General features: G+C 44.1%; 1 protein-coding gene across 1 annotated transcript in view; it reads right to left on the bottom strand.

Annotated features, from left to right (window-relative positions):
- The window catches only part of LOC139436258 (putative NBPF family member NBPF5), a 48,000-nt gene that overhangs the window by 15,927 nt on the left and 10,319 nt on the right, over positions 1-21,754 (bottom strand). The window contains exons 2-10 of the mRNA XM_071207359.1: positions 15,570-15,672; positions 9,446-9,657; positions 7,404-7,506; positions 6,399-6,613; positions 5,366-5,414; positions 4,399-4,574; positions 2,825-2,873; positions 1,858-2,033; positions 284-332 (exon numbers count right to left, since the gene is read on the bottom strand). Of these exons, the coding sequence (XP_071063460.1) occupies positions 284-332; positions 1,858-2,033; positions 2,825-2,873; positions 4,399-4,574; positions 5,366-5,414; positions 6,399-6,613; positions 7,404-7,506; positions 9,446-9,623 (995 nt within the window). The 5' untranslated portion in view covers positions 9,624-9,657; positions 15,570-15,672. The remainder of the gene's footprint in view (positions 1-283; positions 333-1,857; positions 2,034-2,824; positions 2,874-4,398; positions 4,575-5,365; positions 5,415-6,398; positions 6,614-7,403; positions 7,507-9,445; positions 9,658-15,569; positions 15,673-21,754) is intronic.

The following is a 21,754-nucleotide window of genomic DNA, read 5'->3' as shown; positions in this document are numbered from 1 at the left end:
CGTGCTCTGACCCACCCAGGGGAAAACAGGTGGTTTCTGTCAGTGGAGACAACCCCTGAGGCCAGTTATACTAGTTCACCTGAGGTCCGACTGGCCACGCCAGGACCGTGAAGAGAAGAGAAGCCTGACTAGAGAGAAGGACGCCAGCCCTGGTTACGCGAATGGAATCAGTTCCGTACGCACTAGAATCTGGGACTGCGCTGGACTTCTCTGCCTGGTCTTTGTGGGAGGTACTGTCCGAGGTTTCCCTGCTAATGACCCTCGCCTGATCCTTCGCTCTTACCCGGCATCCAGCGGCAGTTCTTCCTCACCCGCCGCAGCCTCGCGATTTTCTGCAAACAAATGAACAAATGCCCGGTCATGCACGGAACTGCTTGAGTTTCGCTTGTTGCCAAGACAGTAGCCTAAGTGATCGCGGAGCCCGAATTACGTTTGGAGGAGTTCAAGGGACGCTAAGAGCGTTTGACTGAAAGCCCCCATTATTTTGTATTTCACGAAAATCAACGGGCTTGGATTGCTAACCCTCCAGGCCAAACCTTCCCGATCTGGATCCCTGTCATGCCGTGCTCCCCGCCCAACGGGGCAAACGTTAAACACGTTCTCTAATCATCCCTTGAAGCTCTTCCAGCCGTGTCTGCCATCCTGCCATGAATCTCCTCGGCAAACACGGCACCTCCACGGCCACCGGGGCTCTAACACAGACCCATTCCTGTCTGGGAAGGCATGGAAAAATCATCCTGACACACTTCTCCCTACACGCTGGGCCTTGCTAGAGACTTATCGATCGACTTCTACTGGGTTCACACGGGAGAAATTCACCATGGAGAGTGCCCCAGGGTGAACCGCATCGAGCTACTACTGCACCCGGCGCCTAAACTGAGGCCAAATCCAGGCTATTTCTGCTTTTCTGACGTGGACCCATGATGGTTACACTTTCCCGTCTACCGTAACCATGTGACACGAACTGTGCCAAATTACACTTGTGGAAACCCAAATCCATGATTATAATTCGACCCCTTGCACTGCACTCAGTAAGAAAGGACGGGGGGGACATCCTCAAGGTCCTCCTCCCTGATTTGGGCAGGGTGAAACATCTGTTGTCTTCCCAGAGTTCCTGAGGAACTGGACGCAGTGCTGCCTGGAAGTTCTGCTGCAAGACGCAGGCTTTGCCCGTGGAGCTCTCCTGAGTGCTCTTGGCCTAGACGGGCGTAGCCGGTCTCTAGACCGATGGCTGGGCTCTACGAGCTTTCAGAAGGGAAAACCCGGGTTGGAGTTTCATAGACGCTACGACCTGGGACCACTCGCGGGCTTGGGGACAAGGGCTGCGTCGCAGGCCACAGCCATGGGATTTACACACGGGGACACTTCTGGGCGAGGAGAGACTGGGGCCTAGGGCCCAGGACTCAGGTAAGCAACACCCCCAGAATTAGAGTCAAGACGGCCAACCTCCTTCCCTAGCCGTAGGGAATTGTCGCTAGAGGAACCCGCGGGCAAAAGCATTTCTGGGGAGACAAGGTGCCCCATCTTAGAGAGGAGCTCCTGCTGACCATGGCTGTACACGTGAGGCAGCGGTCACGCAGAGTCGGCCTTGGCCGCTCGCTACTCCACGCTCGGGGCTGCCTCGGGAGCTACGCCCACCTCGGGCCCGCAAGGTGAGGCGGGGGCGTGCAGATGCCTGACTCAACCGATGCCTGAGTTTCACATGTGTTCCTAGAGACTATTTTCAAATCAACAATGGGTCTACAGGGCTTATGTGCAAAGACACCTCTCAGCCGAGACAGAAAGGGCGAGCCTAATGAAGGAGAAGCCTTCTGAGAGTCCGGCGCAAGTTCATTCTCTTCCAAACGGTGTACTCACGGGCTTCGTCCAGAGCCAAGTCCAATTTATAGTCGTCGAACAGGAAGCCGCCGCTGCGTCCCGGCCCGAGGGACCCGGGCAGGTCAGGAAGACTCGAGGGAGCCAGGTAGCGCTCCTCCACGGAGTCCTCGAGGACTTCCTTCACTGTCTCTGCCTCTTCCTCTGGGCGGTAGAACCTGGAAAAGTTGACGAGAGAGACTTGACACCCCGAAGATGACACGGCACAGAACCACCAGGTCCTGACAGGAGGCTTGAGAGAGAGGCCAGGGCAGGCAGAGGCTAGGGCCACTCGCCACGGAAGCGAGCCACCCTCCAGGGACGAGGGCAAACTCTGGTGCCTTAAGGGCAGGAGCGAGGGAGAGGCAGGTGACGAGTCACCTGAACACTGGCCAGAGACTGCCTGAGGGAGGGGGCTCGGCTCCCTCCGAAAGGCACACAGTCAGGATGGCACAGAGCACCCCGGGACAACTCGGAGAGGGACTTCAATTGTCGTTGTTTCCTGGGCAGAGGCCTAAGGAATACTTGTCCCTGAGGCGCTGCACTTTTGTTCAGACCAACGCCTCCGACGTCTCTTTCTCGGAGCGTTTTCACATCTACGATACCTTTCCTGCACTTACATTCTTTTCTACAAGAAATCTGCCAAAACCTAAGTCAGCGAGCGCTGCAGGCAGACAGGCATCTCAGCGTGCTCTGACCCACCCAGGGGAAAACAGGTGGTTTCTGTCAGTGGAGACAACCCCTGAGGCCAGTTATACTAGTTCACCTGAGGTCCGACTGGCCACGCCAGGACCGTGAAGAGAAGAGAAGCCTGACTAGAGAGAAGGAGGCCAGCCCTGGTTACGCGAATGGAATCAGTTCCGTACGCACTAGAATCTGGGACTGCGCTGGACTTCTCTGCCTGGTCTTTGTGGGAGGTACTGTCCGAGGTTTCCCTGCTAATGACCCTCGCCTGATCCTTCGCTCTTACCCGGCATCCAGCGGCAGTTCTTCCTCACCCGCCGCAGCCTCGCGATTTTCTGCAAACAAATGAACAAATGCCCAGTCATGCACGGAACTGCTTGAGTTTCGCTTGTTGCCAAGACAGTAGCCTAAGTGATCGCGGAGCCCGAATTACGTTTGGAGGAGTTCAAGGGACGCTAAGAGCGTTTGACTGAAAGCCCCCGTTATTTTGTATTTCACGAAAATCAACGGGCTTGGATTGCTAACCCTCCAGGCCAAACCTTCCCGATCTGGATCCCTGTCATGCCGTGCTCCCCGCCCAACGGGGCAAACGTTAAACACGTTCTCTAATCATCCCTTGAAGCTCTTCCAGCCGTGTCTGCCATCCTGCCATGAATCTCCTCGGCAAACACGGCACCTCCACGGCCACCGGGGCTCTAACACAGACCCATTCCTGTCTGGGAAGGCATGGAAAAATCATCCTGACACACTTCTCCCTACACGCTGGGCCTTGCTAGAGACTTATCGATCGACTTCTACTGGGTTCACACGGGAGAAATTCACCATGGAGAGTGCCCCAGGGTGAACCGCATCGAGCTACTACTGCACCCGGCGCCTAAACTGAGGCCAAATCCAGGCTATTTCTGCTTTTCTGACGTGGACCCATGATGGTTACACTTTCCCGTCTACCGTAACCATGTGACACGAACTGTGCCAAATTACACTTGTGGAAACCCAAATCCATGATTATAATTCGACCCCTTGCACTGCACTCAGTAAGAAAGGACGGGGGGGACATCCTCAAGGTCCTCCTCCCTGATTTGGGCAGGGTGAAACATCTGTTGTCTTCCCAGAGTTCCTGAGGAACTGGACGCAGTGCTGCCTGGAAGTTCTGCTGCAAGACGCAGGCTTTGCCCGTGGAGCTCTCCTGAGTGCTCTTGGCCTAGACGGGCGTAGCCGGTCTCTAGACCGATGGCTGGGCTCTACGAGCTTTCAGAAGGGAAAACCCGGGTTGGAGTTTCATAGACGCTACGACCTGGGACCACTCGCGGGCTTGGGGACAAGGGCTGTGTCGCAGGCCACAGCCATGGGATTTACACACGGGGACACTTCTGGGCGAGGAGAGACTGGGGCCTAGGGCCCAGGACTCAGGTAAGCAACACCCCCAGAATTAGAGTCAAGACGGCCAACCTCCTTCCCTAGCCGTAGGGAATTGTCGCTAGAGGAACCCGCGGGCAAAAGCATTTCTGGGGAGACAAGGTGCCCCATCTTAGAGAGGAGCTCCTGCTGACCATGGCTGTACACGTGAGGCAGCGGTCACGCAGAGTCGGCCTTGGCCGCTCGCTACTCCACGCTCGGGGCTGCCTCGGGAGCTACGCCCACCACGGGCCCGCAAGGTGAGGCGGGGGCGTGCAGATGCCTGACTCAACCGATGCCTGAGTTTCACATGTGTTCCTAGAGACTATTTTCAAATCAACAATGGGTCTACAGGGCTTATGTGCAAAGACACCTCTCAGCCGAGACAGAAAGGGCGAGCCTAATGAAGGAGAAGCCTTCTGAGAGTCCGGCGCAAGTTCATTCTCTTCCAAACGGTGTACTCACGGGCTTCGTCCAGAGCCAAGTCCAATTTATAGTCGTCGAACAGGAAGCCGCCGCTGCGTCCCGGCCCGAGGGACCCGGGCAGGTCAGGAAGACTCGAGGGAGCCAGGTAGCGCTCCTCCACGGAGTCCTCGAGGACTTCCTTCACTGTCTCTGCCTCTTCCTCTGGGCGGTAGAACCTGGAAGAGTTGACGAGAGAGACTTGACACCCCGAAGATGACACGGCACAGAACCACCAGGTCCTGACAGGAGGCTTGAGAGAGAGGCCAGGGCAGGCAGAGGCTAGGGCCACTCGCCACGGAAGCGAGCCACCCTCCAGGGACGAGGGCAAACTCTGGTGCCTTAAGGGCAGGAGCGAGGGAGAGGCAGGTGACGAGTCACCTGAACACTGGCCAGAGACTGCCTGAGGGAGGGGGCTCGGCTCCCTCCGAAAGGCACACAGTCAGGATGGCACAGAGCACCCCGGGACAACTCGGAGAGGGACTTCAATTGTCGTTGTTTCCTGGGCAGAGGCCTAAGGAATACTTGTCCCTGAGGCGCTGCACTTTTGTTCAGACCAACGCCTCCGACGTCTCTTTCTCGGAGCGTTTTCACATCTACGATACCTTTCCTGCACTTACATTCTTTTCTACAAGAAATCTGCCAAAACCTAAGTCAGCGAGCGCTGCAGGCAGACAGGCATCTCAGCGTGCTCTGACCCACCCAGGGGAAAACAGGTGGTTTCTGTCAGTGGAGACAACCCCTGAGGCCAGTTATACTAGTTCACCTGAGGTCCGACTGGCCACGCCAGGACCGTGAAGAGAAGAGAAGCCTGACTAGAGAGAAGGACGCCAGCCCTGGTTACGCGAATGGAATCAGTTCCGTACGCACTAGAATCTGGGACTGCGCTGGACTTCTCTGCCTGGTCTTTGTGGGAGGTACTGTCCGAGGTTTCCCTGCTAATGACCCTCGCCTGATCCTTCGCTCTTACCCAGGATCCAGCGGCAGTTCTTCCTCATTCGCCGCTGCCTCGGGATTTTCTGTAAAGAAATGGACAAATACCCGGTCATACACGGAATTCCCTGAGTTTTGTTATTATCAAGACAGTAGCGTAGGTGACTAAAAGCCTCCATAGTTGTATTTCTAGAAATTTCTATCAGGTGGGTTTCTAATACATTTGGTAAAACATTCCCAATCTGTACCATTGTCATGGTGTGTTGCATCTCAAATAGGAGAATTATTTAAGTTGCTGTTTAAGTCAATGCTTTGAGGTTACCAGGCAATCTCCATACTCCGATATTGGTGTATTCCAGACACAGTAGCTCCATGACCCATCAGATCTCTAGCATTGACCCCCTCCTGTCTTTAAGGTATGGAAAAATCTTTCAGCTGCACTTACGTCTACACATTTGATCCTTCATGGAGAGCTAGAAATCTGGTTCTACTGGGTTAATCTAGGAAATTTATTATGGTAATCATTTCATATAAACTACCCTATACTACGACATCAAGTACGTGCACTCACACAAAACACAGTGTCTTCATAGTATTTTGAAGTGAATTCATAAATTTTACAGTTTTGCTGATACCATAATTGTGAAACACACTCGGATTCCTATTGCTGGTGTGGAAACCCAAATTCATGAGTGAGAAATCAAACCCTGATCCCTACACAGAAAGGATGGGTAAAGTTTCATATCTAATCCAGAGTTCCTTCAGTCTCACATTACCTCTTCTCAGCACCTTACTTTGGTCAATTAAAGTTCTTTGGGTGCTTCTTACTTCCCAAAAAGCCATGTTTTATTGAGTAATGAAGGAGACATATGTAATAATGTGACCTAAAATCTAGTTATTTATTTTCTGAGCTCCTGTGCAGGCAATCCTGATTGCTTTGTGGCCACAAATGCCCCCTGTGAAGGCAGAGAGCAGAAATAGTTGTACTTTCCAGAGGTGGGGAGATGTGGCTCTCTTTTGACCCTGGCAATCAGAGCAACTCTGAGTCTTCAGGGCCTCTTCCAACTTACCTGCCTGGAGCTCGTGGTAGAGGCTCTCTGCCAGCTTGCCTCCTTGATCCAGTTTCTCTCTAAAGCTCGCCCACTGGGAGCTGTCAGGTTCGCTGTTGGAGAGTAGGTCTCTGAAGAGCTGATGGAGCATGTAAGAGACATCTTTCCCTACTTGCAGTTTCTGCCTCATCTGGAGCAGCTCTTGCAGTTGATCATGAATTGGGGAAATGTGTTTCCTGTGATGGGACATGAGAGAAAGTTTAAAAATGCAAAGGGGTGAATAATTATTTCTTTGTTTCTTTGCTTACTGTTTTTTAGACAGTATCAGGGATCAAACCAGGCACGTCACACTTGGAATGTAGGCGCTTAACCACTTGAGCTACATTCGTTCCCCTGAAAGACTGGTTTAATGATTTAAGACTTCTTTGAGAATACCCCAAAACTTTTCCACAAAAATTCTATCATGTTTGGTGAAATGTGTCTTACAAAGAGAATGAAACGTTTAAAAATCAAACAACAAAAAAAATGGCCTCCTTATCAGAGCCTCTCCTAAAAGATTCTGTGAAAAATCCCTAGCCCCACACCCCACTTCATTCTTCTTAAAACAAAACCAGATGGTTTTTGACTCTGCTTCCTAAGGATTCCCCTTGATATCTTCTCTCCTCAGAAAGCCCATTTCATGATTTGACCAAGAGTGTATTATGCCGAGAGGGGACAGAAAGCCAGGCAGACGGGTGGGAGAGGTACAGCTGGTGGGAACTGGAGAGATGAAAAGACGAAAGGAAGGGTTAAGAAAACATTGTTTTCAATCAAAAGAAGACAAGGCATGATCAGTCAGAAGTAAAGTAAAAAGAAAGGAGGGTCTGCGTAAGAAATGGAGTCCATATTTCACGATATAGGTGTTTAACTTTTGGATATATATCTGGCCAGTCTGTACTTGGCTTGTACATTTCTGCCCTTACCCTTGCTGTCTTTCTCTCAGCTGAGCTGCCCCATGGCAGAGCTTTATCCACCTTCCCTCCTTACCCCAGTCTCACAGCAGGTGCAGGCTTCTCTGCCAGCTCCTCCTCCTCAAACTGCAGCTTCTCCCCCAGCACGGATTCCAGGATGTCTTTATATTGTCCAGGCTCTGAGAAAAGAGAGACATGATGGCCTCACTTGAAGCTGGACATGCGGCCTTCAAGGGAGGAGGTAGGGTCCATCCCTTAGTCAAAAATAACCCAAGTGTGAGACTCAACGCTGAGATTTCCATTTTTTTACTCCTCCACCTCCAGCTACATGGCATGATTCCTGATCATTTTAGACATGAGAAATTAAAATCTAGCCCATGGAAACATAGAGTAACTGGAAAAGGCTGATTCAACTGCAATGGATCAAGCAAAATTCATGTTCCCTCAGGTGTCATGGTGAATCCTGGGCCCCTTCACCAAGGCTAATCACCCCTCAGGTAGAGCGAGAAGCAGAGAGCTAAAGGGGAGAACTGTGGCAGACTGGGGAGGCCCCCAAAGACTACTGGTTTTGTTCTACTGTGAGTTTCAAGAATTTCAAAGATTACACAGATAATATAGATTATCTAGAAACTGTTATGTAAACTATAAGGCTCAAGACCCATAAGTGCCTAGAAGGAATGAGACCAAACACTAGTACATTTGCTTTCAATTACAAGTAGAAGAAATAATTGTAAAATATTATACAGTATACTTGGCTCTGTTGTGAGAGCTTTACAAAATTTAACTAATCTCTTTGTTTAAAAACTTAATGAGGTAGGTACTAGTGTAGAACTATTTTAATAGGTGGGGAAGTGAGGGTCACAGAAGTCAAACAAATTGTATCTGAACCCAGGAACTCTGGCCCAGGTTCCATGCTCTTCTTCACTGCACTGTTACCTTCCCTCACAGTTCACGGGAGATATGTTTCTTCTTCAACTGCATTTCCCCCCCCAACATTTATATTATGACTATGAAAAAAGGACAGCAATACAACTCAGTTTATCCATTCCTCAAAGTGTTCCACTGAGTAACATGCTTTAAGTTTCACTTTCCTGATTTTCAGGCATTTTCAATAAAGCAAATCCCCTCTATTGGTGTATACAAAAATAATTATAGGAAAATGAAGCCAATTCAGGTTCAGCCTTGACAAGATGCCATCGACTCATTCTGTTGTGCATGTCCCCTTGTTCTCATTATCCCTTCAGACCAGTGGGTTTCCAAATGTGAAGGATGGCTTTGGGGAGGGAAGGGGCTTTCCCTGACACCGCGACCTGGGCTGTCCAGGGCTTGGTGTCTCCTCCACTTAGCCTCACTCTCATCTTGCCCATGTCTCCTAGCTCAGATGCTGAAGCCCACCCAGAGCTCCTGGCTGCTCTGAGGCATGGAGGCTAACCAGCTCAGGGAGAGGCAGGCAGGAAATAACAGATACTCTGATTCTCCCAGATTCACACTCAACCACACCACAGAATGGAAAATGGCTTCCTTGGACTTAAGTGGAAGGAGACACTGACCTCAGACACAGGACTTCCTTCTCACCAGGCAGAGAGGCATAGGAAGTTCAGTGAGGAGCAGTCTCCTCTTTAAATTCCTTCAAGGCAAGCATGGTGTCCTAATGTGACATTTCCACAGGGTAACAGGAACAGTGCTTTCCCAAGGGGGCCTCCATAGAAGGATCAGTTGATAGAAGCCCGTTAGTCCCAGGATATTTAGACCAACAGTCATGTCATTTCTCCAGTATCTGATCCAACAGAGCTTTCTAGAGATATTGTGTCACCCATGGCCAAGAAAAATAACAGTTTTGTGCCTACTCTGAGAACTCATTAAGTGAGATCTGAATTCATGTTCTTTCATTCTCACTGCTAACTTGGAAAATTAGTTTTACTTCCCTGTGCCTCAGATTTTCCACCCTCTGCAAATGGAGAGAAAAATGCATATTATTTCAACCTAGAGATTGTGGCCTGGATGAAGTTCTTTTTGAGGTAGGGGAGAGAAGAATAAAACCTGGAGGGTCTTTATGTTATCACAGGGAAGACAGAAAGTCCATCACCACCCTGGGAGTCTGGATCCCAGAGGACTTACTGTATTTCTGTAGCTGGTTGGCCAGGGAGTATGCCGTCGCTTGGGATATAAGGAATTTCTCTGTGAGGTCTCTGAAATCCTGTTTGCTTTTGGCCAGCTGGGAGCGCAACTTCCGGTTGACTTCCTGGATGCTCATTTCTGTCCTGGGAGCACAGGAAGTGTGGAGAGAGACTGCCATGCTGAAGCAGGTGGCACAAGAGTGGAGGCCAGGACTGGGGAGAAAGTCAAGCACATAATGGATTAAAAACAAGTGAAATCAAGTGTTGAAACAGGAAGAAGAGATGAGGATAGTGTAATTTTTAACTTACTGTTAGGAAAACTTTGATCAATTCTCTACAGCTCTTGAAGGTCCTTAACACACAAAACAAGTTCAAGATGCCACAGCACTGAGCCTTAGGCACTGCCTGGGGTTCAGCCACCAACAGGAGAGCTGGAGGGAAGGCCCAGCGCTACAGGTAACTGCCTGTAGGCTCAATAACAGAATTAGAAGGTGGGGGTGCTGTGGAATGTTGGGAACCTATGCCTTCCAGTTGCCTAGGGCAACTGAGACATGAGGTCAACTGGTCCCCTCTAAAGGTCACTACCCATGGGGTCCACCCCTTCAGCAGTCCCTCTCAGTTTATATGTGGCCTTGTGCTGATACCACCACTTAACACTTGCCAAAAAATCTAGGCATTCCTCATTATTCATTCTTGTATAGATAAAGAATATTAATCACTCCCCAAATCCTTATTTTCTTTAGGGCTTCCCTGAAGTCATGCCACCTCCTTTTAAAATTCAAACAGATTTTTATCTTTGGCAAAAATGGAAAATTCTCAGATTAACATTGTTCTTCTCTGGGTCTTCTCTATTTTATATATCTTCTTAAAAGTATAGAAAAAATAGCAACATATTATATAAAAAGTAAATGATTAAATACTTCTAAAAATGTTTACTTTACCTTCTTTTTCTGTATCCTATCATGTTTCTTTTCTAACCGTGGGAAGCCTGGCTGGCTTTTCAGTAAATTCACCTACAGACTGTCAGCCTACCACGTAACCCTCATTCTACATGAGTGCGAAGCTTTGCTTTTACACTTCACTAAACATTACATTTCGTACTCTTCAATTCTGTATTTTATTCAGGCCCCACAAGAGTTGTTTCCAAGATGTTCAAGTGATTAAAATAGTCGATCTTTCCTTAAATACTTGTCAACTGATGCTACTTACATGTTTTTAATACACCACATATTGAATAGAACAGGAGTCAAGAATAGGTGTAAGGAATACTTCTTGGTAGGATGTTTGTGTTGGACTAAAACCAGAACATGGTAAGACCAAGTCATGGATCTGCGGTGGGCAGTGAACCCCAGGGAATGTGAACTATGGGGCTCAGTGTCAGAGACGGTTAAGGAGAATTAGGCAGGCAGAGGATAGTAATCCCCTGGGTCATTCTTCAGTGACTCTTTCTCCCCACACTTTCTAGTCATCCCTCTGTACCTGGGTTTTGTAAGCCTGGCTCACAGATGAACCCCCTGTGGTATCCTCTCTTCATTTGAGTTGCTGGATTTACCTGAGTTGAAGGTGACATGGGTGTGACTATGAGCCTTTGAGCAGTCATGAAAAAGGAAAAAAGCAGTCAGGAAAAGGAGAACGGGATCAACTACTTCCCCCACTTTCTTTTTAAATAGGAGGTACCAGGCATTGATCCCAGAACCTCATACATGGGATGAAAGCACAGAACAAATGAGTTATATCTGCTCCCCAATAGGAGCTTTTTGTTGGATTCTTTGCTTGTTTAGGAGGTGCTGGGAACTGAACCCAGAATCTCATATAAGGGAAGGAAGTGCTCAATACTTGAGCTATATCCCCCCCCCCCCCCTGCAGCCACCCCTGCCTAATAATATACATTTTTGTAGTTTCCAGTTTTGGGCAATTATAAACAAAACTACTAAGGAACATCAAGGAAAAGATTGCTGTGTAGGGTATATTGTGTGAACACTGAAACTTGAGCATCTGGTCATATCACTGGTATACGTTTAAATTTTTAACAATTTTATATTTTCAAGTGCTTATACCATTTTTCTTGATTACAAGTGGATGAGATTTTCTGTTGCTTTAAAACCTCCCTGCTAATTTCAATCATTCAGTTTTAGCTATACTAAGGGATGTGTGATGGTGTTTCATTTTAGAGTTAATTTATTTCCCAGATAAGTAATACATTGAGCATTTGTTCAAGTGCCATTGGCCCTTTATTTATATTCTTTGGAAAGATCAGTTCAAGTCTTTACCCAATCATTTTATTGCATTGATTATCTTGTCGGGCTTCATGATATATTCTGCAAATTGTTCCTTGGATTAAATATATTATTTTCCTATTTAGTGTCTTATTATTTCATAATGGTGTAATTTTTTGAAATAAACATTTATGTGTGTGTGTGTCTGTGTGTGTAATTATTTATGGAAAAATTCATTGCCTAATGTAATGATGAAAAAGTTTCCTATATTTTCTTTTGAGAATTTTAATAGTTGTAGTTTTTCCACCTGCTCTAATCCAGGTTTAGGGAATTTTGCATATGTGGTGAGAAAAGCGCTGCTATCTTTATACAACATTTAGCTTTCCTACCCTCATTTCCTGTAAAGAGCTAACATTTCCATTGAATAGCACTGGTCCTTTCAGTGAAAAGCAATTGACCATGCTTGTCTGTCTATGCCTGGACCGCTCTGTTCCATTCATCTGTATGCTACAGGATTTTTTGACAACACACTATCTTGATTTCTCTAGTTTTATCAAAATTCTGATATTTGATAGTGATTCCTTTTACCTTGGAAAGACAATATTCTTAAATGCTTCTTTGCATTGATTGAAATGATGTTTTTTTTCCCTTCTTTATTCCACTAACATGAAATTTTTATCATTATAATTTTAAACATATAAAAGAATATAAGCTGTATTTCAGGTTATATAATTTTTGTGCATAAAACTATTCTATTGGTTATATAGGGGTATACTTGATATACAATAAAGTACTCAAACTTGAAGTCAAAAAATTAAGAAATTTTGACACATATTTATATGCATGCATCATCAAGAGTGTGGGTAGATCTATACCCCCAAAAGTTTCTTCATATTCCTTAGAAATCTCCTCACTCCTTTTCCAAACTGCAAAAAAAATCCCTCTCCTAAAAGATTCATATGCATTTTTAAAACTTTTCTATCAATGCAGTGATTCATTATACACAGTCATTTGTTGGAGATTTCTTTCAGTCATAATCATGTGATTCATCCATGTTTTCGTTGGTTTCCTCTTTTATTATCATTGAGAGGAATCCATGACATAGGTACATAAGAAATTGTATTATTCATTCAAATGTTGGTGGATCTGGGGGTGGTTTTGAGAATTAAATAGAAACTGCTAAAATCCATTTTGCATGGATATATATGTATGCTTTATTTTCACTTGGCAGAATGGCTTTATCACATAATGGGTGTATATTTAACCTTAAAGATGGTCAAACTGTTTACTGAGTGTTTATACACATTTACTTTCCCACAGGGTAGAAATTCAAGTTCATTTATATCCTTGTCAGTACTTGGTGTGATCAGTTTTCCAGTTTGCAATAATAATAACATTGGGTATTAGTACCTCATGGAAGTTTAAATTTGCATTTACTTAATGACTAAAGGTGTTGAGTATCTTCTTTTGTTGTTGAGTATCTTCCTTTTGAAGTATATCTATACATCTTTTTTTCCTTTTATTTATTTTCTGAAAAAGAAACCAGATTTAACATTTGAAAATTACCTCACCATAAAAAGGTCTGATTTTCAAAGACAATGTTTTTCACTGTTGTTAAGTGTACATGAATGAATAATGGAGATCTTAAAAATAATAGCTCTAATGGTACCAGCATTCATTTTTGAATGCATTTTTTAAATTAGAGAGGTGTAAACTTACAAAAAATTCCTGCACCATGTGCAGATTCTCATGCATCAACCTTTCATGAACACCTTGTATTTCTGTGGCACATTTATTACTTATTATGGAAGAACATTGAAATATGACTACTAAGTATGGGCTAAATCTTACATTTGGTATATTTTTCAATATACCTCCCTAATAGTAACCGTGTATTAGTATTGCACATTTTATACTTCATGAGAAAATGTTGTCATATTTCTACTGCTTTGGTCCATTTAAAAATTGTTTTATTTGAGTGTGTCCTTATTGAATTTTGAGAGCTCTTTATATCATCTAGATAGAAGTTCTTTATCAGCAGTTCCTTCTGGAGACACCTAAGACACCATGGAGCCAAGGTGTAGCTTACATCCACTAGGCTGAAATCTGGCTGATGTTAGAGACATGTCATCCAGCTGTTGGAAATAACCAGGAGGACCAGGAAAAGCACTGAGGTGAGGCCCCAGGCAGCACTGATCAGTTCCTCCTATCAACCCGCCTTCAAACATTTCTCCTGCCTTACTGTTTCCTAGACCGAGAGCGCCCTGGGTTGGTTAAGTTCATAGGTGATTTGGCTAGTTATGTGTCCAAAGGTTTGCCCAAGAAGCACTGGCCTGATGGTCACTGGGAGGGGCCTTTGCAGATTTTAATCTTTAGTCAGAACTGTGCTTTGTTGTTGATTACCTCTACAATCCACAAAGGAGGTTGCCTTTAGCCAGGAGAAAAGTTCCACCCAATCCTTTGAAGGCCTTAAAGGGAGAACTGATGATTTCAGCAGTTAGGAAAGAACCATTTCTATCTCTACTCCAGCCAGCCAGCTTCTGGGGAATTCATTGAAACTTACAATGATTCAATATGTGTTCATCAACTGCAGCAAATGTAACACACTAAATGAAAGATGTTAACATAGGAAAGTGTGGAAGGGGGTGAGGTGGGATGTATGGAAATCCCCGATATTTCTGATGTTACATTTCTGTAATCTAAAGCTTCTGTAAAAAAATTTTAAATACAAGAAGTAAAAAAGAAACTTACATTGTCATTCCTACTTCTGCCCTATGTCATGGAATTGGGACTTGCCAGTACCCATGGTCACATGAGCCAATTTCTATAACAGTCCTCTTAATATTTATATACATCTTGGCAGTTCTGTTTCTCTGCTGAGCCCTGACTGATATGGCCTATGAATGGGGATAATATTACACACATCTCTGTATCCATGGGTCCAGGTACAGAAGCAAGCACTGAGGAGCCCCACAATAAAGTTCTTCACAGACTGAAAAGGGAAGTAACTGCAAACCTCAAATGATCTCACCTACGCTCCTGTTCCAAGCATCCTCTCAGGGATGCTCTACATTCTCCAAAGGGGAGCAAATCCACAGTCCACATCCCTTTATCATGCACACTCTATGTCCAGTCACCCAGGAAAGCTCAGATGAAAATGGGACTGTTTCAAGTATTCAACTCAATACACCTCTCAATAGGAACAGGTGTCTTTGGCCACCTACACCTCTTCTCAGATGCCATGATACCTGAAATAGGGGATATAACATAATTTGTTGAAACTGTTTTTACTCTCACTGCTTTAAGATCATGTAGGAAGTCTTAATGACATATGCCTCCCAGAGTTTCACACAGTGAAAGGAAAACCAAGCATCAGAAATTACTGACATAGTGTGTGCAAAGTCCATCTCAACTGGTAGCACAATAGACTATTAGTATATCACTGCTTTAGATGCAAGGATCCCCTTACCTGGCCTCTGCACAACTCAGGGAAAAACTGTTGAAGGTAAGCCTGGGGGCATCTCCAACACTTCCTCAAGCATTATTTACTCCAGCAAAGGTCATACCTACTTAGATGGTATCCACTGTGAAGGCAGCCCTAAGGTAAAGCCTCTGAGTCAGGGACAGACCTAGTGGTCACATCCACCTCTTCTTGAAATTGGTGTTTCCCAGCAGCATAAACCAGCCCTCAGCATGTCCTCCGCATTTCCTTAACCAGGTAAGCAAGTTCTCAGCTGAGTAAAGGGACTTTCCCAGTGCTCATGGGGCAGATAGGGCTGTTCTTGACAGGTGTGTTGATATGATGGGCAGTCTTCAATTTCCCCATAACTGTGAGAACCCAGTCTGGAGACTGTCCTCATTCTGATCCCCTATGTTTACCATTTGCTCATGTCTTGGGGACACTATTACCTGGTCCTTCAATGGAGTATTCTCATCCTCCAAACCTGCTGACTTTCTTTCTTCCATCTGATTCCTCAGCTCTGTTACAAGGTCTTGAGCTCAGGTCAGGTTCCTGTAAGAAATATACACAGCAGAGACCAAGTCAGGTCTCAGGGACACTGGAAGCACACATCTCAATTCCTCACAGACTCGGGAAAAAGTGCGCAGGAATCAATCCTGAGAAAGAAAACAGAGGAAACTGAGGCCAAGAATAAATAAGGGAATTTTTGCAAGGCCCACATTCGTGGATGAGAGCAGAACCCCCATCCCTAGACTTGACTTCAAGTTTCTCTGTCCAGAGCACACGAACATATGCTCCGGGTCCATGGATCTGAACATCAGGCAGTGTGGAACAAATATGGGTATTTCCACAGTAAAAACAGAAATTTCAGAAAGGCCTTTGCTGGGACAAATCTTTATCAGAGCTCTGTTTTCCTACATTTATACTCAGTCAGTGTTCAAACTCTGGCTGATAGTACGGAATCAATGAACACAGAAGTATTCAATAATACTTACCACAACGAAGTCGAAAAGGTATTTGTTTATATGGTTACATGGAACATGTCTTCCTTTCTGCCAGAAAATAGTCTTCCCAAGAGCAGGGAGCCTGTCTCCCTTATGTATCCCATATCATTGACATATAAAACAATCAGTAAATAATTCAGAAATTAATGAACTTATTTAACTAGGATTAACCAACTTTCACCAATGCCCTCAATTCCAAGCATAGTTCTAACAGATCCTATGCTTGGTTGGAGTTGAAGCAATAAAACAGCAGCCTTTAGGAAAGGAGAGCAAATAGAAATATCACTTTCACAAAGCAACAAGGATATTTTGGTGGACATTTTCCTTACCATGTTTGAATCTTCTTCTCTGCATGTATAAAATAGATATGACAGCATTAAGCATTAGGGCACTGGGTGATTAAGTTAAATACTAGGCACCAGAGAGGTCTCCTGATTCCTGAGTAACAGCTGCAAAGATAAAGAACAATGACATTGTTGTCACTGGGGTGCTTGTTTAAAACTCTCTGGGGATATAGCCCAACAAAGAGCAATTCAGACAAACTCTCAAAGAGGTTTCCTGCAAAGTAAAAACCCCACCATCAAGCAAACAGCCTGGGGTAGAGACTCCAAAAGCCTCAAGGTCAAAGAAACTACTCAGGTGGAGCAGTGCTGGGCCCTTGACCATGGTGGCCATCCAAAGGGAATTGTTTTCTTTCCAGGGGAGGGTAGCCTACATGCAGTGGGAATAAGGTAGAGCCTGCAACCCCAGTCTAAGCCTTTAGCTTTCCATTGCCTTTCATCTTCTTGCCTCTGCTCTAATTGTTGGGGCTCTGGGAGCTCATACGGACTTCAGGATCAGGACACTTGATATTTTCTTCTCTTATTGGAGAAGGAGAGGTGGGAGATTGGTTCTGGGTGACTTTTGTCCTACAATGTTTCATAATCTACCTAGTGTTGCTGAAAGAAGTAATGACTGAAAGAAGTCAGATCAATACAGATCCTCCCAGTAGACTGTGAGACCACAAGCCCTGTGAGGAACCAGTCACATCCATGACATCACTGGCAGATTTGCTGGTGCTGGAAAGACACATTGACAAACAGTAAGGAAGATTGGGGTATGGGGATGGGAAATGAAATGAAGATTCAGAGGAGTGGGAAGAAAGAGATAATTACCAGAATACAAATGGGAAGGCATGAGTCACAGGCAGACCCCATGTCACAGAGCATTATTTCCAGGCTGTTGGGGATTGAATCATGTCCCCACAAAAGGCATGTTTGGCTCCCATCCCTGGGTCCTGTGGCTGTGAACCCATTTGTAAGTAGGATCTTTGAAGATGTCATAAATTGTTGTGCCCAAAGTGACTGGGATGGGCCTTAAGCCCATATGGATGAAGGCTTCACAAGCAGAGGAAATTGGACACAAAGGAGAAGGTAGAAAAAGCACCCAGAAGCTCGAATCAATGGACTCTGGATGAGAAAGGAGAAGGTGCCACCGTGTGCACAGTCGTGATGGAAAAGCCAAGGGCCCCCAATGACTGTCAGTCAGCAAGAAGACACTGATCCTGAGGGAAGCAAGAATTCTCACCTCTGAACCACTGAGCCAATAAATTCCCATTGTTTAAATCAATCCCTGCTATGGTATTTGTTTTAGCATTCTGGAAACAAGAAGAGCTTTTGGTAGTAGATTGTGGAGTGAGGCTACACAAAATACCTAAAATGTGGAAACAGCTTTGGAAATGGATAATGGGTAGAGGCTGGAGGAATGATAAGGCGTTTGACAGAAAAAGCCTAGATTGCATTGAAGAAAATGTTGGTAGAAAAGTGGATATTAAAGCTACTTTTGGTGAAGCCTTAGAGGAGTGTTGAATGTGTTCTGGGAAACTCTAGAAAAGGAAATCCTTATTTTAAAGTGGCCAAGAACTTGGAAAAATTGTGTTAGATGAAAGGGAGAACTTGAAAATGATCAACCTGCGTACTTAGCTGAGGATTCTAAGCAAAGTGTAGAAGGTGCAGCCTGTCTACACTTGTCTCTGCTGCTTAGAGTGCAATGAGAGAGGAAAGGGAAAAATTGAGGATTGAAATGTTGAGCATAAAAAAACCAGCAATTGGAGAATCAGCAACAAAAATATGAATCATGGTGGTGTATCCACAAGCTTCTAAGTAATTTTGGTTACTTTTCATACTCTTGACATTTAAAACACCAGAAACACAATCTTCAGTGCACCCTTCCTTACACCTGTTGTGTTACCACAAACAAGCATTGAGACAAAGGCTAAAACCAGTGAGCACAGATCTGCGACTACATTTCTTTCTAAACTATTCAAGCACTTTAAATCCTGAAGCCTATTACTTATTTTAATGTGGAGAACTGTATGAGCACTAGATATTGAAAATTATAGGCCTCCACCTAGTGCCACTACCAAATGGATGTAGATAAGCCATACTCCTCTTGGTATACTTGGTGAAATACTGAATTTAAAAGTGGGTATTATATTTGGAAATATCTTTGTACATAGAAAATTCTGACTCTGGAACATCTGAGTTCTTTCTGGAAGTACTGAATAAAGAGCATGCCTTTATTTAAAGAAACTTAAAGGGGTCAATAAAGAATAATTCTTCAAAGGAACCTAACCTGCACATAATCTGATTTACTTGTGTCATCCAATAATCAGCTCAAACAATACTAGAAGCAAAGGTTTACTCTAAACACCTGAACTGCCTTTACCTCTGCTCTTCAACTTGGCCCTCCTAATACTTAGGAATCAACTATTTCAAGACTGATTTCCCGGTTTTGACTACCTACTGCTAAAGATTGTAACATTTTAGCAGGGACATTCCTAAATGTTCTCAACTGTTCTCTCTCTCCCTTCTTGTAACTTTTCCTTGATTTGGTTAAAAAAAAAACACCCAAAAAACCTCCTTTCAAAGAGCAGGAGTTGATTGAATAACAAAAATAGTACACACACACACATTTGCGACATGATTGGAAAAAAGAAATGGATTGTGAGACTAGGGAAGGAATAAACTTTATTGGCCCATAGAAGTGACGAGGAAGGGAGTTCCAGGAAAATGGTGTCGATGTACATAGGCACTGCTCAGCTCTTTCTCACACACACACACACACACACCAGCAGAGAAGGGGCAAAAACCTACCCCAGTGAGCTGTTTTGGGAATCAACAGAGCAGGAGGCTTCAGGGCATCATTCTGGAGGGAGCTGGACAAACAGATAAAGAGCCCAAGGGAAAACCAGGAGTTGCTCCTCCTGTGGCTGGAAAGGGCAGGCACGTAAGCCCTACCCTCAAGACAAGAGCCTCTTTGGACCTGCTGGTTCTCTCCAGCCAGCTGGGGGGAGGGAGCAGAGAAGGTGCCCAGCCAGCATCTTATGATAGGGAACTTGTAGACTGAGTTTCTACTCTTTTGTCTTATACTTTGGGGGAGGTTTTTCACTCTTTTTCCTTTTTTTCATTCACTAAAACTGGATACATCCCCTGGGTGCACAGCCTGCAGGGGGGATTAACTGGTGAGCACCAGCAGCCTGAGAAGGTCCCTAGGGGCCTAACAGGGAAGGCTGTTTCTCTTCAGTCACTTCTCTGTTGCTGTTTCATTTCTTGTTTGTCGCTTTGTCTCTGTTTCCTTTTCTTTCTTTACTTATCTTTTCAACCTAATTATCTCTCTTCTTTCCTCCATCTTTCTATTTTCTGACTTCTGTGCTTTTCTTCCACTCTACCATTTCTTGTTTGGTATTCATTTTTTCTTCTTTATTTCTCTCTCTCCTTTTTTTCCTTTCCTTCCATTTTATTCTCTTCTCATCTGTGCAACCTCATCCTATTTTTTCAACCTTTTTTACTTCTTGTTTTATTTTTCTATTCCACCTGTTTTTACTTGTTCCCTTGTATCTCCTATGATTTTATTCCTTATTTTAAATGTATTGAAGTATATCACTCATACATAAATATACATAATCAATAAGTGTATAGTAATAGTTGTGAACTTACAAAACAAACATATATAGCATTATATAGAACTCTCTAACTCACCCTACCACTAATACCTTAAATTGTTGTTAAACATTTTTAACTAATGATTAAAGAGCATTGTCAAAATATTACTACTAATCAAGATATTTTCCCCCAATGAATCATTATCTTTATATGATTTATATATGAATGTACATAAAATATAAATGTATAGAAAAGTTGTAAACTTACAAAGCAAGCATGCATAATATACTGGGGTCCCATACTTCAACCGTCCACCAACACCTTGCTTTGTCAGGAGACATAGGGTAGAGATTATGAAAGAATACTCTCAAAATCTTACTGTAAACTATAGTCCTTATCTTACATTTCATAAATTTTTCCCCCAGACACACTATTATTATTTTTAAATATATTTTTATGACAGAAGTTGTAAACTTATAAAATAGTCATGCACATGTGCGGAATTCCCAAACAACACCCCACTATCAACATAACACACTGTGTGGAACATTTGTTACAGATAAGATAATACCAGCTGATTGTTATCATGTTCATAGTGTGCATTTGGCTCATATTTTCCATACTACCCCATTATCAAAATTTACATCTTTGGCATAGATGCAAGTCTATTACATTATTCCTGCTAACCACAGTCCATAGGTCACTCTAATTGTCCTTTTCCCAATTCTCTTCACATTCCCACTACCTGCAGTAGGGATGTACATTTGCTCTAGCTCACAAAGGACACTTTGGCATCTGTACCATCAACTGCAATTCTCATCCAGCTCTTGGTTTACTGTGCTATTCAGTTCCTAGATTATTCGATAGCATTCTGTCAATTAGCATTTACATCCCTAGTCTACCATTTTCAGCCACATGCCCATTTCTAAACTAGTTGTTACTCACTATTTGTTACCATCTACTCTATAATTTCCTCTTTTACATTAAAGCTAATTAAAACTCCTACATACATTAAACATTAGTAGTCCATCTCAGTCCTCCTCTTATCTCCTTTCAGAATTCCCCACCTACCACCAGGACTTGAAGATATTTAACTACAATTTCTTCTAGAAGCTTTATGGTTCTTGTTTTATATGTAGGTTTTTTATCCATTTTGAGATAATTTTTGCATAAGGTATGAGATACTGGTCCTCTTTCCTTCTTTTGGTTATGGATATCCAGATCTTTCAGCACCTTTTGTTGAATGGACTATTCTACCTGAGCTGGGTGGGTTTGAAAGGCTGGTCAAAAATGACTTGACCATACATATGAAGGTCTCTTTCTGAACCATCAGTTTGGTTCCATCAATCTATGTGCCTGACTTTAGGACAGTACCATGCCATTTTTACCACTGTAGCCAGGTAATATGATTTAAAGTCTGGAGATGAGAGTTCACTTTTCCCTTTAAAGATGTTTCTGGCTATTCAGAACCCCTTACACTTTCAAATAAATTTGAGAGTCATGTGTTCTATTTTTTGAAAAATGCTAGTGGAATTTTTATTGGGATTGCATTGAATCTGTATATCAATTTCAGGAGAACTGATGTCTTAAGATATTTAGTCTTCCAATCCATGAGCATGGAATGTTCTTCCAGTTATTTAGAACTTTTTGGATTTCTTTTAAAATTGACTTACAGTTTTCTGAATACAAGTGCTTTACATCATTGGT

This window comes from Dasypus novemcinctus, chromosome 13 (assembly GCF_030445035.2).
Source record: "Dasypus novemcinctus isolate mDasNov1 chromosome 13, mDasNov1.1.hap2, whole genome shotgun sequence".
NCBI classification, from domain to species: Eukaryota; Metazoa; Chordata; class Mammalia; order Cingulata; family Dasypodidae; genus Dasypus; species Dasypus novemcinctus.
The sequence above is the reverse complement of the archived record's forward strand: the minus strand, read 5'-3'. Positions and strand labels throughout refer to the sequence as shown.